This window comes from Microtus oregoni, unplaced genomic scaffold (assembly GCF_018167655.1).
Source record: "Microtus oregoni isolate MIOR12 unplaced genomic scaffold, Mior012 000007F_ref0000211, whole genome shotgun sequence".
NCBI lineage: Eukaryota > Metazoa > Chordata > Mammalia > Rodentia > Cricetidae > Microtus > Microtus oregoni.
The window spans coordinates 11014739-11031521 of NW_024543066.1; the positions used below are offsets into that span (position 1 = coordinate 11014739).

A 16783-nucleotide genomic window follows, 5' to 3' on the forward strand; every position below is an offset into this window, starting at 1 on the left:
ATTGTGTTGAGAATAACTTTTTTTGTTTATTTGTTTTTCGAGACAGGGTTTCTCTGTAGCTTTGGTGCCTGTCCTGGAACTAGCTCTTGTAGACCAGGCTGGCCTCGAACTCACAGAGATCCACCTGCCTGTCTCCCAAGTGCTGGGATTAAAGGTGTGCACCACCAGTGAGAAAACTTGAAGGCTGAAAAAGGTGTTAGACCTCTGTCCCATACTAAAGTCAGCAAGGGAGAGGAGGGGAGTGAACATGCGTGCAAAGTGGCAGAAGGGTGACAGAGATATGAAAGTCAGTGTGTTCTAAGTGACAGTCTCCAGGGAAAAATAAAAGATTGGCCATCTGTCTCGATGTAGATATGGTCCCCTGCCCTGGGAACAGTAGGCAACTGTCTGTGAGGTCACTTACACGTCTGAGCTGGCTGTCTTAGCTCATGCCTGTACTCGCAGTAGTAGTACATGCCTGTGCCCGCAGCCACTGAGGAGGCTGAGACAGGAGGATCACAAGTTCACCATACCCTGGGCTACAGAGTGAGACCTGTCTCTAGACGTGTGTGTGTGTGTGTGTGTGTGTGTGTGTGTGTGTGTGTGTGTGAGAGAGAGAGAGAGAGAGAGAGAGAAAGAGAGAGAGAAAGAGAGAGAGGAGATACTATTTCCTTTTTCCCTTTGAACACTTATTTTGATGAGAATTTCACATGAGCACTGTATTTCCATCATTCCCCTCCCTCTCCTCTTACGTCCCCCAAGCCCCTCTCAAATTCCCGGTCTCTTCTATAATTACTGGCATTGCAAGCGCTGAGGAAACCGAACATTAAATCCATTTAATGTTGCGCTTATGAACATGTAACCATCTGGGAAAATATAACATTAGCAGGGGGCCTTTCCCTAAAGGAGCCTGATTCGTATTCTCTCTGTCTCTCTCTGCAGCCATCGATCAGCTCTCTCTCTACAGGCTCCAAAGTAAAAGCTGTTGGCTCCAAGGGGGTTGTGCAAAGATGGGGACAGACCACCAAAGTCTATTAAACCAGAAGCAAACTTTATTCCAGGAAAAAAAATAAAAATAAATAAATCTCCACGGGATACAAAAAGCTTATCAGCTAGCTGAGACCACAGCCAGAGATGGATTTGTAAGGTTGTGGCAATGGGCTGTTTCCAAACTCCTCTTTTTAACGCATCAACAGGGTTTTGCAGTTAAACTAGTGTTTGTCTTTAGTGCATTGTCTCTGGTACTTGCTGATGGTGTTTACCGAAGCTCTGCCTTCCCCTGATACTGCCACTTCTGTATAGCAGGCAAGGGTAAAGTTAACTCAGTTCACATCAGTTGCTGGTCAGGAATAGCGGCAGTGGGAGGTGGGGGGGGGGGACGAGTATCTAAAACCTGACCCTCAATTTGCAGAACAACCCTCAGTTTGCAGAGGGCTGCTTCAGCCTTGTAGTCAGAGCTATGGGTTGTAAAACAAAGTAACCCACAGTTAATAGCTAATCCTTAAGCTGCTGAGAAGGCCACTGACAACCTGCTCTCCTCCTAGGCTTACAACTTTGTATTTCTTTATTTCTACAATCTTATTTCTGGAATCTATATTTCTATATTCTTATTCTTGGACTCTTCGCTCTTACTGTAGAGATGGGGCCTTGTGAGATACCCCACGTCCACACTGCCATGTTGACCACTATGGGCATTACACGGCCTTTGTTTCACGGTGGCATCGTGTCTCGAAGACACGCTCTCACAGCAAGCATCTCGGTCCTCTGGCTCTCACAATCATCCCCTTCCTTCTTCATGTTCCCTGAGCCTTAGGTGCGGAGGTTGTGCTGCAGGTGTGTCCAGCTGGTGCCAGAACTCCATGGTGAGTTTTTCTTTGCCTTTTGACGGTTGTGGCTTCCTGTAATAGCCTAATAGCCTCCAGATTGCTTCCAGATTGCTGCGGGGGAAAGGTTTCTTTGATGGGAAACTATATTTTGATGGTGAAAGCTATATTTCTCTGTGGATATAAGGATAAGTATTTAGAAGAAGACAGAAATTGTGGTGAGCCCACAAGTGATGGAGGAAGGTCATTGGTTAAATAAAAAGAACTGCTTGGCCCTCATTGGTTAGAAGATAGGTGGGAGGAGTAAACAGAACAGAACACTGGGAGGAAGAGGAAGTGAGCTCAGACTCCACAGCTCTCCTCTCGGGAGCAGATGCCTCAGAGAGAGACGCCATGCTCCCAGCTCCCAGGCAGACGCACGCAATGAAGCTCCGACCCAGGATGGACATAGGCTAGAATCTTCCCGGTAAGCGCACCTAGGGGCGCTACACAGATGATTAGAAATGGGCTAAATTAATATGTGAGAATTAGCCTAGAAGAGGCTAGATAGAAATGGGCCAAGCAGTGATTAAATAAATACAGTTTGTGTTGTTATTTCGGGCATAAGCTAGCCAGGCAGCCGGGGTGCTGGGGACGCAGCCCCACCGCTCTTATTACTATACACAAGTATTATACAGTAAGTGGACAGTTGACAGATTTACTGGACTTTCCACGGAAAGTGTATATGGACATTCCACCTGGGGAACCCGTTTTTGCAGAGCTATGGGTACACCTGTTCTTTGGATAAGTCTTGTAAATTCTGTAGAAATCTTGGGAAATCATTGCATTTCTCCCTTCCATAGTATCCCAGCAGTGTATAAACCTAACTTTTCCTGTAGGGCGACCGGATACCTCCCCCGATACCATGAAGGTATGGCGTGAGTTCTCATAGCCAAAATCTATATAAAAATAGTCCCCCACAGAGATAGAAGGGGAGGGGAGAGGAAGAGGTGAACGGAGAAAAATGTATAGCTCTATAAAAACAATTTTAAAAAATAGTCCCCCACACACTTTCTTTATTAACAGTACTCTCTGATAAGAAAGGAGCCTCATAAGGGAGGTAACATGTCTGCTCTAACAGCAGTCTCACGAAGGTGTGATCTACTGGTCTTCTGCTCTGACTTAACAGGCTACTAATTTCTATATTACCCTTTACCTTGATTTCAACTAACATAGGATCATAGCCCAGGAAATAAACTGTTTATACAGAAAAAAGGTCTAGGTCACTAAAACTAGCTTTAGAGAGAAAAACCCTCACCTGGGCACCCTGCTGGAGTCAAAAGCAAAGTCCCCTGGAAGAGACTCCTTTAACTCAACCAGCCAGATGCTAATGCAAATCAAGCCCACAGGTTAGTATAGTTACCAACACTGTGTTCCCAGCCTCAGGGGAAATTCGCAGCCACACCCGCTCTGAGAAGTAAGGTGCCTTCTTGCCAGGTGCACCGGTTTCCTGTGACTCTGTAAAAATGCATGCCTGATCCTATTGTCACCGCCTACGGGATTGTTAACTTGTCTGCATGCCTATATAAACTGGAAAGTTTGTGGAGATCACCCCTTTTTACCCTTACATGCCTTATGCCCTTATGTTTCTTTTTCTCCCTTCTTTCGTCTTCCCCCAAGAAATAAACATGCAGGAAAAATGTGCCTGAGTTCTACCCCTCAGATCCCATTCACGAGCCAGCTTTTGCTTGTAGTAGAAGTCTTTTTCTGGGCCCCGAGGGAGTGCTGCGGCTGGTACTCTGCAGCTCTTGATAAGAAATGATACTGGTTTAGGAAAATGGTGGTAGTGGGTTCTCCAGAGTCCATGCCACAGTTGTTTGACTGTAGCAGAAGAGAGTTCCCCCCCATTGAGTAGACCTTTAGTTTAATCAGAAAGCTGGTGTTTACCCTGCTGATAACAGTGCCACTGTTACACCACTGGGGACATCTTGCTTTGCCGGTTGATGCTGGGATCTGTAGGACGACTGGTTACTTTCCTCCTCTGACATCTTGCCTGGCACCTTCCAGGACTATGAGAGCTGGTCCTCAGAGAGGCTTCGAGGTCAGTTCCTGCTGATTCCTCCAAGCCCTGTGTCCAAAGTGTGTACCATCTTCAGCAACAGGATCACACACCTTCAAGTTCTGGGAGGCCACCAAGGGCAACTTCAATGGCCTATATTGCCTTAGGAGTCTAGAGAGATCTTTCTTGGCTTACATCTTTCATCCCAGCACTCCCAGAGGGAGGTGGATCTCTTGTCAGTTCAAGGCCAGCTTGGTCTACATAAGTGAGTTCCAAGACACTCAGAGCTACATAGCGAGACTCTGTATCAAGAGAGAGAGTGGGGGCGGGAGGACGAGAAAAAATAATTTCTATGAAGCATTTCAACACTGTGCCTGGCACCCAGATGTTTGTGATATAACAGATTAAAGATATTTTTTACTAGCTTGCCCAAGACTACTCTGTGAAGACTACCGCGTGTGTGTGTGTGTGTGTGTGTGTGTGTGTGTGTGAAAACAGAATTTCAGGAGAGATAGTTCAGTGGTGTTGAAAACCAGTTTCGACAAAACTCTTATATTCCAGGGTAGGAGCGTGAGGATTAGAATTATTAGGCAAAAGGAACAGAGATATAGGAGAAATAAGAGACAGAAATAGAACAGCATCGGGAGGGACATTCAGTAAATACTGAATTTGCTTCATTTATTCTTCCACAGGCTTTCACTCCAAAAGGGGAGTGGGAAACAGACTTTGTTAGCATGACACAAGGAATAGACTTGAGTTCTCTGACCTTTGGTCCCGGTGGAGCAGATCTACTTCAACACTCAAAATACTAATTAACCACACCCTAGGCCAGAAGCTCGTGTGTAGCCACATCTGTTGTTAACAATTTGGAGAGAGCAAAAATAAGCTCAAACTCTCTGACTTTCAGACAAGGTGGAATAGGCTCACATTTTTGGGTCTCCATAAGTGGTTAAGAGCAATGGCCGCTACTCTTCCTGAGAATCCAAGTTCAAATCCCAGCACCAACTTGACAGCTCACAACACTCTGTAATTCCAGTTTCACGGGGATCTGATGCCCTCTTCTGGCCTCTGAGAGCACTGGGCACATGATGTGGTGTACAGACATGCACACTGGCAAAACACACATTTACATAATTTTTAATTAAAAAAAGAACTTTCATGTCCACTGCTCTTGATGTGGGGACATGTGACCAATCTTATCTAGGAGACAATGGTGCGTGGAATCACCTCCAGCTGAAGGAGAACTTAGTGTCCTCCTAAAAATGCCTTCATCTTATCTGTCCACAAGCTCAGGTTGAACCTTCCAGTTCTCTATACATGGGGCACAGATCATAGTCAGAGATGTAGGAGTCTTTATCTTCTTCTTCAAGCCTCCAGGGCCTCCAAAGAGAAACCATTGCCTAGGTATGGTGCAGAGAGCCTTTGGGCCATGGCTGCCTTAACCCTATCTCACAGGGAAGTCTAGGGAAACTGCTGAGTGAATATGGGATCAGTCAGGCATAAGAGATGGTGCAGGCTTGTAAAGCCAGCACTCAGGAGGTAGAAACAGCATGATCAGAAGTGCAAGGTATTGGCTACATAGTGAGTTCAAGGCCAGCCTGGGATACAAGAGACATTTATTTTTTTTTTGAGATGGGGTCTTTCTACATAGCTCTGGCTATTCTGGAACTCAATAGGTACACCAAGCTAGCCTTGAACTCATAAGATCCACCTGCTTCTGCCTTCCAAGTGTTGGGACTAAAGATATTCACCACCACATCCTACTAGAGACAATTTTTGTTGTTGTTATAATTAAGATATGGCCAGGTGATGGTGACCCATGACTTTAATTCCAGCACTTGAGAGGCAGAGGCAGGAGGATTTCTAAGTTTGAGCCCAGTCTGATCTACACAGCAAGTTCCAGGACAGCCAGGGTTACACAGAGAAACCCTGTCTCAAATATATATATATATATATATATATATATATATATATATATATGGGCTGGAGAATTGGTTCAGCAGTTAAAAGCACTGACCATTCTTCCAGAGGACCTAGGTTCAATTCCCATCACCTACAAGGTGACTCACAATCATCTGTCAGAGTTCACCACTTGACAAAGGACTCTCTCTGTGAACTTCTGGGTGACTGAAGCAGCAGGAAGGATTGGTGAACAGAATGCGGAAAATATCCTATTTTAAGATCATTTTGTGTATGTGTATGTGCATGTGCACACGCTTGTGTCTGTTTTCAACAGAGACAGGGTCTCACTGTATAGCCCTAACTGGTCTAGTCTGGAGCTAGCTATGTAAACTAGGCTGGCCTCAAACGAAGACCTTCTGCCTCTGCCTGCCAAGTTCTGAATTTTAGGCAAGTTTTCTGCCAACTGCGCCACGTTTGCAGCCCCCAGTCACTTTTGTGTGTGTGTGTGTGTGTTGTAGGGGATGGGATCCAAACCCGAGGTCCGACACACCAAGGAAGTGATCCACCGCCAGGCCACACCCTCAGCCCTCCCACTCCATCCACACCTGGGGCTCATGGTGAACTTCTGCACACTGAGGGCGTTCTGCATACACCTGCTGCCAGACCAGCACTTTCCACACCCCGGGGGGCATGGATGAATGTGGTTTGGGGCCAGGCCAGCAGACTAAGCACAGAGCAGTGGAACCTGCTGGGAAGCACAGCACAGGAGCGTGTTTCTTTGTCAGGTGCTGGCCTGTTCCCCACTATTCTTTTTTTTTTAAATATTTATTTATTCATTATGTATACAATATTCTGTCTGTGTGTATGACTGCAGGCCAGAAGAGGGCACCAGACCCCATTACAGACGGTTGTGAGCCACCATGTGGTTGCTGGGAATTGAACTCAGGACCTTTGGAAGAGCAGGCAATGCTCTTAACCACTCAGTCATCTCTCCAGCCCTCTCCACTATTCTTTTAAGGAAAAGCAGCTGGTATACAGAAATAAGACCATTCAAAGTGTTTATTCTTCAGCCCCCTTCACACATACCACCTACAAGACCCCGAATCACAGGCTCTGGACTAGAAAACGAAGGCACTGTGTCAGAGTAAAGGCCTAGGTGGCTTTCGGGGATTTGCCTACGTACTGGTGTGGCAATGGGAAGGCACTTCTGTTATTGGCCACTGGGACTCTGGACTTCCAAGCAGAGGCCTCTACCTGCTGGGTACAGGGGTTGTCAGATGCCAAACAGGGATAGGGGGTGGAATGAGGTTGGACTGCCCTATCTGCAGCATCTGCCCTATGGACTACAATCCCCAGAAGGCACAATGACAATGCCGAGCCTCGTTCTGGGAAACAGAAGAGACGGGCTCAAGAAAGCACCCCCAAGTCGATCAGAAAGCCACCGAGTTGCACAGCACTTTGCTCCCGGGCAGTCAGTGGGTACAGATGAGGAATGGCTTGGGGTGTGCCCTGGCAGGTGACTGAGATGTCACAGTGGCCACATCCATCCACTTCTCACAGCCATAAAGTGGTCTACCTTGTCCCAGAAGAGGGACGGTCTCAGAGCTTGCTCCGCAGGGCTTCAGGCAGGGGCCGCTGCAGCCGCCACACCACCCTGACTGGTTCAGTGGCATGGTCCAGCTCTTGGAGAGCACCCAGGTCACCAGTTTGGCTGTACTGCTTCAGGGCTGGCTGGAGCACTGTTACAGGAATGCTGAAGTTCAGGTGTGGGTAGGTGGCACCCGTGTTGTTGTCCCGAGTGTTGCTGGCAACGATGCCTGTGGGGGTGAGAGCAATGGGGACATGAAGCAGCGGATGGGGTGTCCATGGTACAGGGAGGACCTTCTCCCTGAGGAAGTCTTGGGGACCCTCTGGGTGTTTGGATCCCCCTCCCTGCCCCGTGACAGGTGCTGAGCTTCCTGCCATGGCTTCCGCTCCTCATACCTCACCCACCACTGGTCACGCTCTCTCTCTCACACCATCCATATAAAACAGCCTAACTCACGCCTTTGGTCAGCTTTCTCTCCCGCCCCAAAGGGCAGGATTCAGTGTGTGTTCCCACAGCCTGTGCAGAGGCCCTGAAAACAACGAGTAAATGAACCAAAGGCAACAAGTGAGCCAGACTCACACTGCTCTGGCCTGCTCTGCTGGCTAGCTTTATGTCAACTTGACACAAACTAGGTCATTTTGGAAAAGCGAACCTCAGTTAAGGAAATGCCCCTAACACATGGGCCTGTGGCGGCTTTTCTTTTCTTTTCTTTTTTGGTTTTTTTCGAGACAGGGTTTCTCTGTGGTTTTTGGAGCCTGTCCTGGAACTAGCTCTGTAGACCAGGCTGGCCTCGAACTCACAGAGATCCGCCTGCCTCTGCCTCCCGAGTGCTGGGATTAAAGGCGAGTGCTGGGATTAAAGGCATGCGCCACCGCCGCCGCCACCACCACCGCCCGGCGGGAAGGCCAGCTCACTGTGGGTGGGGCACCCCTGGCCCGTGATATGAGGGGCTCTAAGAGAACAAGCTGAGCAAGCCATGGAGAGCGAGCCTGGAAGCAGCACTTCTCCATGGTCTCTGCATCAGCTCCTGCCTCCAGGATCCTGCCCCGTTGGAGCTCTTGTCCTGACTGCCTTCCGTGACGGAAGTAATGTGATGTGTAGTGGGTGTAAGCAAGGCAGGCCCCCCCTCCCATGTTGTTTTTGATCGTGGTGTGTACCACAGCCCCACAAACTCCGAGCAAGAAGCCTCAGGAGCTTTTTGGTTTTTTTTTTAAAGAGCATTTTAAGGGTTAAAGAGACTGCTCAGTGGGTAAAAGCATTTGTTCCTCTTGTAGAGGACCCAGGTTTGAGTTCCAGCATCCTCAATGGCAGTTCACAACCAATGTAGCTCCAGTACCAAGGGACCTGAAAGCCTCTTCTGACCTTCGTGAGCACCAGGCATGTTCATGGTGCACAGATACACATGCAGGAAAAATATTCATACACACAAAATAATAGACAAATCTAAAAAAAAAACATTTAAAAGAAATCACTTTATCATTACAAAAGGCTCAACTCAATATTGGTGCTCCTGTGTATTACTATCTAAATACAGACGCACTGTGTACCTTCACGCCGCTGCCCTCCTCTACATTAGTATCGTCTGTCATCAAAAGAAAAAAGTTACAACCAAGCTGGCCTTGAACTCACGAAGGTCCTTCTACCTCTGCCTTCTGAATGCTGAGATTAAGGCTATGCACCACCACATCTAGGCTTCACTGGACACTGGTTTCTAGTCCTCATGCCTCTGGTGCTGGGAGTATACCACCATGCCCATTATCAGCCAGGCACTATAACGCAAAAATCAGGGAGCTGAGCTGGCTCAGCGGGTCAAGGTGCCAGCCCTGCAAGCCTGGTGACCTGAGTCTGACACCTGGAGCCGTTGATGGAAGGAGAAATTCTACTCCGGAGAACTACCTGGACCTCCATGCTTGTGCCACAGCACACCTGCATCTGATACATACATACACATACATACACACACACACACAACAGTAATAAATAACTTTAAAATCACTGTAAAAGGGATGGAGAGATGTTAAGAGCACTTGTTCTTGCAGAGGACCTGGGTTTGATGCCCAGCACCCACATGGGGGACACTAACTCTAGTTCAAGGATTTTATACTCTCTTCTGACCTCCACCAGCATGCACATGGTGCACACACATACATGCAAGCAAGGCATTCATTCACACACATAAAATAATCCTCACTTTTTACTTTCTTTCCTTTCCTTTCCTCTTTCTTTCTTTCTTTCTTTCGACAAGATTTCTCTGTGTAGCCCTGGTTGTCATAGAACTCACTCTGTAGACCAGGCTGGCCTCAAACTCAGAGATCCATCTACTCTGCCTCCCAAGTGCTGAGATTAAAGGCATGTACCACCACAACCCAGCTTAAATTAAAAAAAAAAAAAGATTCAGCTGAAAAAAAAAATAAGGTTGGCTGTGATGGCTCATGGCTGCAACTCCAGCATTCAAAGGGCTAGGTCAGAAGGACGGCTCTGAGTTCGAGATCTACCTAGGCTACACAGCGAGTGAGGGCCAGCTTGAGCTAAGAGTGAGACTGCTCTTGAAGAAGAAAAAAGAACTTGCACACAAGTGTTGAGACACCTGCTGGAGTCGTGGCTCACGAGGAGGTAGATTTAAATTCTAATCGTATGCTAGAACTTCAAATAAGAGCATGCATACAGATTGCCAAGAGTAAGGTTTGTCACTGGAGGAGACAGGAGCTAGGTAAAAAGCAGCAGTGACTAGCATATGCAGGACAGCCAGGGAGGCACCACGCGGGGGCTGTTTGCTGTGCTACCAAAACAGACTCCAGTTTGGTGCTTTTGTGTTGTCCTCGTTTTAAACTGTGACTGCCTTTTAACCCATGGCTGTCTGAATTGGCCAACTGAGACTCTGCTGCAATTGGCAGGGGTTAGACCATGAGAGCCGCAGCCTATGGGAATTCTGCTCTCTCAGGCACCGACTCTTGCAAAGCTAGGAAGGGAACTTAACAAAAATCTCTGTCCCTCTAAAGAACTCAGGACTCAAAGGCTGAGGTGGAATCCTGCTCCTTGGAGAAGCTGAACAGCAAGGAGCTCACCTCAAGTCCCTCCACAAACCCTGTGCTTCTCTTTGGCCCTCCTTAAAAACCCTTTTCCACCCAGCTCCTCCCTACCACTTCCAGTAAGCTAATTGCTGGCGCAACCTCCTGACCACAGGTGAATCTTATCTAATCAAACACATCTTTGCATCCTGAAACAAATGTTCCAGAGTATAAACAAAGTAACACACTTTAGAATAACAGTCTAGTCCTGCGGTGGTGGCCCACGCCTTTAATCCCAGCACTCGGGAGGGAGGCAGAGGTAGGTGAATCTCTGTGAGTTCGAGGCCAGCCTGGTCTACAAGAGCTAGTTCCAGGATAACCTCTAAAGCTACAGAGAAACCCTGTCTCGAAAAACCAAAAACCAAAAAAAAACCAAAAAAACCCAGTCTACAACAGTTTTGCTCCTTCATTGGTGTGTTTGGTGCTACACATCAAATGCTCGACCAACTCTGACTTAAAAAAATCCCAACTTCATCACCAAAGCTTAAAAACTGGTGTACACCTGCAATCCCAGTATTTAGGAGGTAGAAGAAAGAGAATTAGGAGTTCAAGGCCATCCTTGGCTGTACATTACTTTCGAGGCCATCTCAGGCAACAGGAGACCCTGTCTCAAAGCAAAACAAGGTCTGGACAACCACACACACGGTAAAAGGGTTCCTCTCTTCTTGAGACATCCTGGGTCATCAATTGGCTTTGAAGTCAATCTGTTAAGTAGTATCTGTCCATTTATCCCTGCCTGGCCCTCTATCCTGTGGTCTTCATGATCTCATTCACTATTTCACAAGCCCAGCTCTGCAGACTTTTGAGTTTGTGACACCCTCCTCCCCCATGACTAACCCAGCTCCTAAATTTCATAGACTAAATGGAATTTAGTGACTTACCTAAGGTCACAGCAGTGGCCAGGACCAGGAGAGGACCACAGCTCTGCCCCCCTAGCTAGCTCTGCCCCGCTCCCAGTTCAGCAGCAGATTAGCTGAAAACATGAGCTAACTCTGGAAACAAGGCGCACCATCATCCCAGAAGGGACTCCCAAGATGGATGCAGGGTATCACTGGCAGGATCAAGGCTCTGGCAACAAGGATATTGGGAGTGAAAGGAACTAGTTACCCAAGAGGTCCCCTGAGCGCGTGGAGAAGAGGGGTCCTCCACTGGAGCCACCATGCACGGCACACGTGGTCTGTAGCATCACTGGGGTGTCATCCACATGTACCACGGCCGACAGGATGCCCGAGGTCACCGAGGGCCCACAGGCCTGGCCAAAGACACCAAAGCCCACCACACTGACAGGCTCACCTGCCAGACAGGGAAGGAGAGAAGCTGGGGAACCTCCATTCTATGACACTTCCCCACCCTTTCCAAAGGTCTAGTCCTCTCCCCTTTGAGCGCCTGTTTACCCCCTCCCACATTCCTGGGCACCTTCCTCATGAACCCTGCAGGGAGATGTGGAATTCTTTGTGTTCCCAGTTGCATGGGTCCACCCACTACTCTGGGGCATCAGGCAGACCTCCAGTCCTAACTCCCTCACCAAACGGGGTAGTCACTTTGGAGGCTGTTGTCACCTAGCTCATATGTGTACTTAACATTTATTTCTCTCTGGGACCAAATCTGTTAGTGAAGACATGGTAACAGCAGCCATAAGGTAACTCCATCTTCTTCCACCACAGGCTTGTGCCTCACAGGCATGTCACGCCCAGGCCTCACCATGCCAGGAGCGGCAGACACATTTGATTAAGGTGCAAACTGAGACAGGGTGCAGTTGAGGATCTAAGGGCACCAGCGACAGAGCTGCTAGCCCAGAGGACCTACCTCTTTTGTCACCATGTGAAATGGAATAATTGGGACTGGAGATGCAAGTCAGCTGGTGGAATGCTTGCCTAGCATGCACAAACCCTGGGTTGGCTCCCAGGACCCCGTAAACAAGGTGTGACATCATACACTTGTAATAGAACTTAGGGGGAAAAGGCAGGAGGATCAGAAGTTCATGGTTATCCTTGACCATATGGTATGTGTATGGACAGTTGGGTTACCTAAGACCCTGTCTCAAAATATATAAAATAAAGGAAGGACGACATACATCTATACTTATGTAGTAGGGTCAGACTTTCACCTAAATCATGCCACTGAGGCTCCCAAGGCCCAGAACCCCATCCCACACTACTGCAGACACTCAATAGGGTATCCATTCAGTTCAGCACTTGGGGTGTCTTGATACACAGGAAGTCTACAGTAAGACCCCCAAAACTCCACTGAAGCTCCCAACTCCTTTGCTTAGCAGGAACGGGAAAAGGAGCTAGCTGGCTGCCGGGTCTGGCATGGTTAGTGTCAACACTGACCCCCTGGAGTCCGGCCGGGTCCCCCACCACATTGGACTCTGCCTTTACCTTCATGGAAGTGCTCAGTGGGGACAGGCGTGGGGACACCGTCCAGGTCCTCTTCCAGGCTCACCACTGCTATGTCATATGGAGAGGTCTCCTGAGTGGCAAACACCACTCGTCCCCAGATTTCCACATTCCTGGGGACACAGGAAACAAGTGACAAGCTAGCCTTCTGATGCCTTAGCACTGGGGAGAGAGCAATATGAGAGACAATAAAAGTCAAGGGATGGGCTAGTTTCAGTGGCACACACCTTTAACCCTAGTACTTGGGAGGCAGAGGCAGGTGGATCTCTGTGAGTTCCAGGCTAGCCAGAGTTACATAACGGGATTCTGTCTTATTTTTTAAAAAAAAGTTATGAATTGAAATCAGAGCATAATGAACATTGATGCCAGCCCTGAAACCCTAAGCAGATGTGCTTTACAAACTGTAGTGCGCTTCTATACACTGCTTATGCCTTGCCATAACAAGCACCGGATACCTAGGGAGTGCTGTGACCAGGCCTTGTTGACGCTTGTGGCTGTTGTTGTCTTAAACCTACAAACAAGGCACTGGCATTATTCCCTTTAAATGGTACAACTGAGGCTCAGAGAGGATGAGCAACCTTCCAAAAGGTCACAGAGCAAATAAGAAAGAAGCCAGGGCAAACCTACCAGGATTCTGTACTCATTGATGGGCAGGAATGGGGGCGGGGACTGTCTTTTGTTTGTTTGTTTGTTGAGGCAAGGTCTCTCTGCGTAGCCCTAGCTGTCCTGGAACTCAGCAACTCAGTGTGTAGACCAGACACCAGGGTACCTTAGTTCAACCTACCCTGCTGCTTTCAGAAAAGCCTAGCAAGTTCCTTAAGATCAGCAGTCAAGGGGGACACAGTACTAGCCATCCTCCGTTTTCACTATGAAATCATGGCTGTTCGGTTTGCCGCCTGTGGGGACTCTGGCAAAGCACACAGGGCTAACCTCAAGTGTTCAGAAAGGCCTGGGCTGTTAGGCAAGGGCCAGGCTTAAAGCCAAGGTGCTACTCAGTCCTCAGTTCTGCACCTGGGGCTACAGAGGAACTAGGATCATAGAAAAGCATGCCAGGAGGTCAAGGCCACTGGCTCACTGCCAGAGCGAGAAATGGGGGTAAAGGTGCTTCTCTCTACAGAGGGAGTAAGGCGACAGTGAGAAGTCCCCGCATAGCTGCGCTCTGGGGTCACTCAGGCCTAAGCCCGTTTTCATTAGGATAACCCTCATCTTCAGGTGGCAGGGCAGCCCTGGTGACTCTAAGGGAGACCTCACCGCATAGGGCCATCTCATCACCTCAGGACCTTCATTTACCACTTACACTGTAGTCTTATGGGGTTTAAGTCTTTATGGTATGTGTTCCCTGGTCAAAGGGCTTTAATGGGGCCTGGACTGCAAAGCTAAGAGACAGAGGAGCTGCCCTGTTTCAGGCTAGTTGAGGGGCTCAAAGACACCCAGCTTGTGCCTAGCAGATTGCTCAAGTTCCATGGGGGCCCACTAGGAGACCCGGATCTGGAGATCCTCACAGTGTCAAAATGAACCGAGGTCTCTAACAGTCTCTACAGGACTAAGATTGTTCCACATGGCCTCCACACTGGTACCTGGTGAGGGGAGGCAGCCCTGGGTCTTACTTGGGGATGGTCGAGCGCACCAGGACCCTGGTTGCTTCCCGGGGAGCCACGTGCCGGCAAGTCACCACCAGGCGAGGCGCCACGGCCACTCCAGAACCCCACACAGTACCACACTCCACCAGCACGGCCGCAGCTGCCCACGGGGGTCCGAAGTCTCTCAGGGGCGGGCCCCACGGGGAGCCCACCTCGGGTGGCAGCAGCGGCGCCAGGGAGGCGGAGCCCGGATCCAGGCGAGCCAGCGCGGAGCGAGCGACCTGGAGCAGCGGGGCGGCGGCGCAAAGCAACGTGAGGCCCACCCACTCGCGGGCCTTCCAGCAGAGCGGCGCGGCCACTAGCGCCACCAGCGCGCCCGCGGGCCGAGCCGCGAACACTCCGCCGCCTTCCGTGCCCGGCAGGCAGCGCGCATCGGTGAGCAGTAGCGGTCCCACAGCGTTGCTGAGCACGCCGCGGCTCAGCGTGTTCAGAAAGATGTCCGGGCAGAAGGCGCCGAACGGAGAGCCGCAAGCCAGCAGCGGGGCGCCCTTGGCCACGGTCCCCAGCGGCGTCACGGCCACGGCCGGCCCCCGCCTCTCCTCCGCCGCCGCACCCGATCGCACCCGCAGCAGCGCGAACCAGCCGAGCGCGCGCAGCTGGTCCTCCTCCTCTTCCTCCGACACCGCATCGTCGGGCGCCGAGCTCACGAAGTGCCATTGTTCGGCCGCTTCGGCCCCGAAGAGTCGTGCGAAGTGGGAGCGGAAAGCAGGGCAGCTGATCAGCAGTAGTAGCTGCGCGGGCCGCGGGGGCTGGAGAGGCTTTGCCCGGGCCCGGCCGGTGGCACCGGCTTCGAGGCCCACGCTTGCACACTGAGGCGTACACAGCCCCGGGAGCTCCTGCTCTGCGCGACCGGCGGGGCTGGCAGCCGTGGATCTCCACTGCACGTGCAGGCGCAGGTCATCGCTGCAACTGTCACCGGGTAGAAAAGTGGCACCCGTCTGGGTCAGCGCCGCGCTGCCCGTCCTCAAGAAGGGGGTGAAGATGCCCCCGTGACACAGCACAAGGCCTGGATTGCGGCTCAGGATCACCCCGCTGCAACTCCACGAGCCTATGTCGGACTGCCCGGCCCGCGAGGCGCTCACCACGCAGCCCGCCTGCTCCGCCACCTTCATGGAGGGTCCCCACTGCCGCCCCATGTCTTCCCCAAGACGTCGCACAACGGCTGTCACCTCAGAGCGACCGGCGCAAGCACTGACTCAGGTCTCCTCGTCGACCCGATTGGCTAAGCCCCAACCGACCGCTCCTATTGGCTGGGCATGACGCCGAGTACCGATTGGCTACTGATGCTTATCCTTTCCCCGCCCTCTGGTATATCCAACCAACCTGGGGCCCTTGGGAAAGGGGTTCTTAGGAACGTCCTGGGTGCAGACATACAGCATCATAGGGAAACCGACGAGGGCGTCACTCCCTGGTCGAATTTCATACTTGAACGGCATATTAGTGATCCCCACAGCCTCTGCACAGCTGTCCCTGAAGCTGGAACAATAGAGACCAAGGGAACCCTTGGTGGATTGACTACTTTGAATTTTAAAGTAAATCCTATAACAATCCACCAGGGGGCACACGACTCACAAAATTGCTCCTAGGACAGCTATCAAAATTCCCACACCACCAATCTAGTATTGTTTTTGAGACAGGGTCCAACTATTTAGCCCATACTGGCATCGAACCTTGGCGATCCTTCTGCCTCAGCCTTTTATGGTCCTGGGATTAAAGCTGTACGCTACCACAAATAGGTTAAATTATCTAACCATACATTATACTAACTAGCGAGCACATTTCTTTTTTTTTTTTTTTTTTTTTTTGTTTTGTTTTTTTTTGTTTTTCGAGACAGGGTTTCTCTGTGGTTTTGGAGCCTGTCCTGGAACTAGATCTTGTAGACCAGGCTGGTCTCGAACTCCCAGAGATCCGCCTGCCTCTGCCTCCCGAGTGCTGGGATTAAAGGCGTGCGCCACCACCGTCCGGCTAGCGAGCACATTTCACGTGACGTTTCTAACCACCACTCAGGATTTACATTAGACCAGGGGGATACTTTGTCTTGTAAAGTTCAGAATGAAAATGGTTCAGGTTTTGTGGGCTATGCAGTATTCACCTCCAAATACTCAGCACATAACCCTAACAGCCTCATGATTATAATTTCATACATGGCACCACAAAATTGTGCTCCTCCACTATTCACAAGTGTGAAAATCAAGACTGGAGAGAGGGCTCAGCAGTTAAGAGCCATCCATTACTGTGCTTACTGTGGACCCTAGTTTGGTTCCCAGTACCCACATGGCAGCTTACAATTGCTTCTCATTACAGTTCCGGGGTATCCGATGTGCAATTCTGGTGCCTGCTCTGTCT

At 50.0% G+C, this 16783-nt stretch overlaps 1 protein-coding gene across 1 annotated transcript; it reads right to left on the reverse strand.

Moving 5' to 3' along the window:
• Positions 1–6783: 6783 nt before the first annotated feature.
• Tysnd1 (trypsin like peroxisomal matrix peptidase 1) lies at positions 6784–15713 on the reverse strand. The gene is made up of 4 exons (XM_041656619.1): positions 14405–15713; positions 12780–12910; positions 11506–11691; positions 6784–7559 (listed from the first exon to the last, which is right to left on the reverse strand). Exons 1-4 carry the CDS (start codon positions 15571–15573, stop codon positions 7342–7344), a joined length of 1704 nt encoding a protein of 567 aa, XP_041512553.1. The 5' UTR covers positions 15574–15713; the 3' UTR covers positions 6784–7341.
• Between the last annotated feature and the right edge of the window lie 1070 nt (positions 15714–16783).

Coding starts and splice junctions, on each gene's coding strand:
- Tysnd1 (XM_041656619.1), bottom strand. CDS start 15,573: ATGGGGCGGCAGTGGGGACCCTCCATGAAGGTGGCGGAGCAGGCGGGC. Junction 11,692..12,779: donor CACTGAGCACTTCCATGAAG/GTAAAGGCAGAG, acceptor CCTGTCTGGCAG/GTGAGCCTGTCAGTGTGGTG. Junction 7,560..11,505: donor GCGCTCAGGGGACCTCTTGG/GTAACTAGTTCC, acceptor TCACCCCCACAG/GCATCGTTGCCAGCAACACT.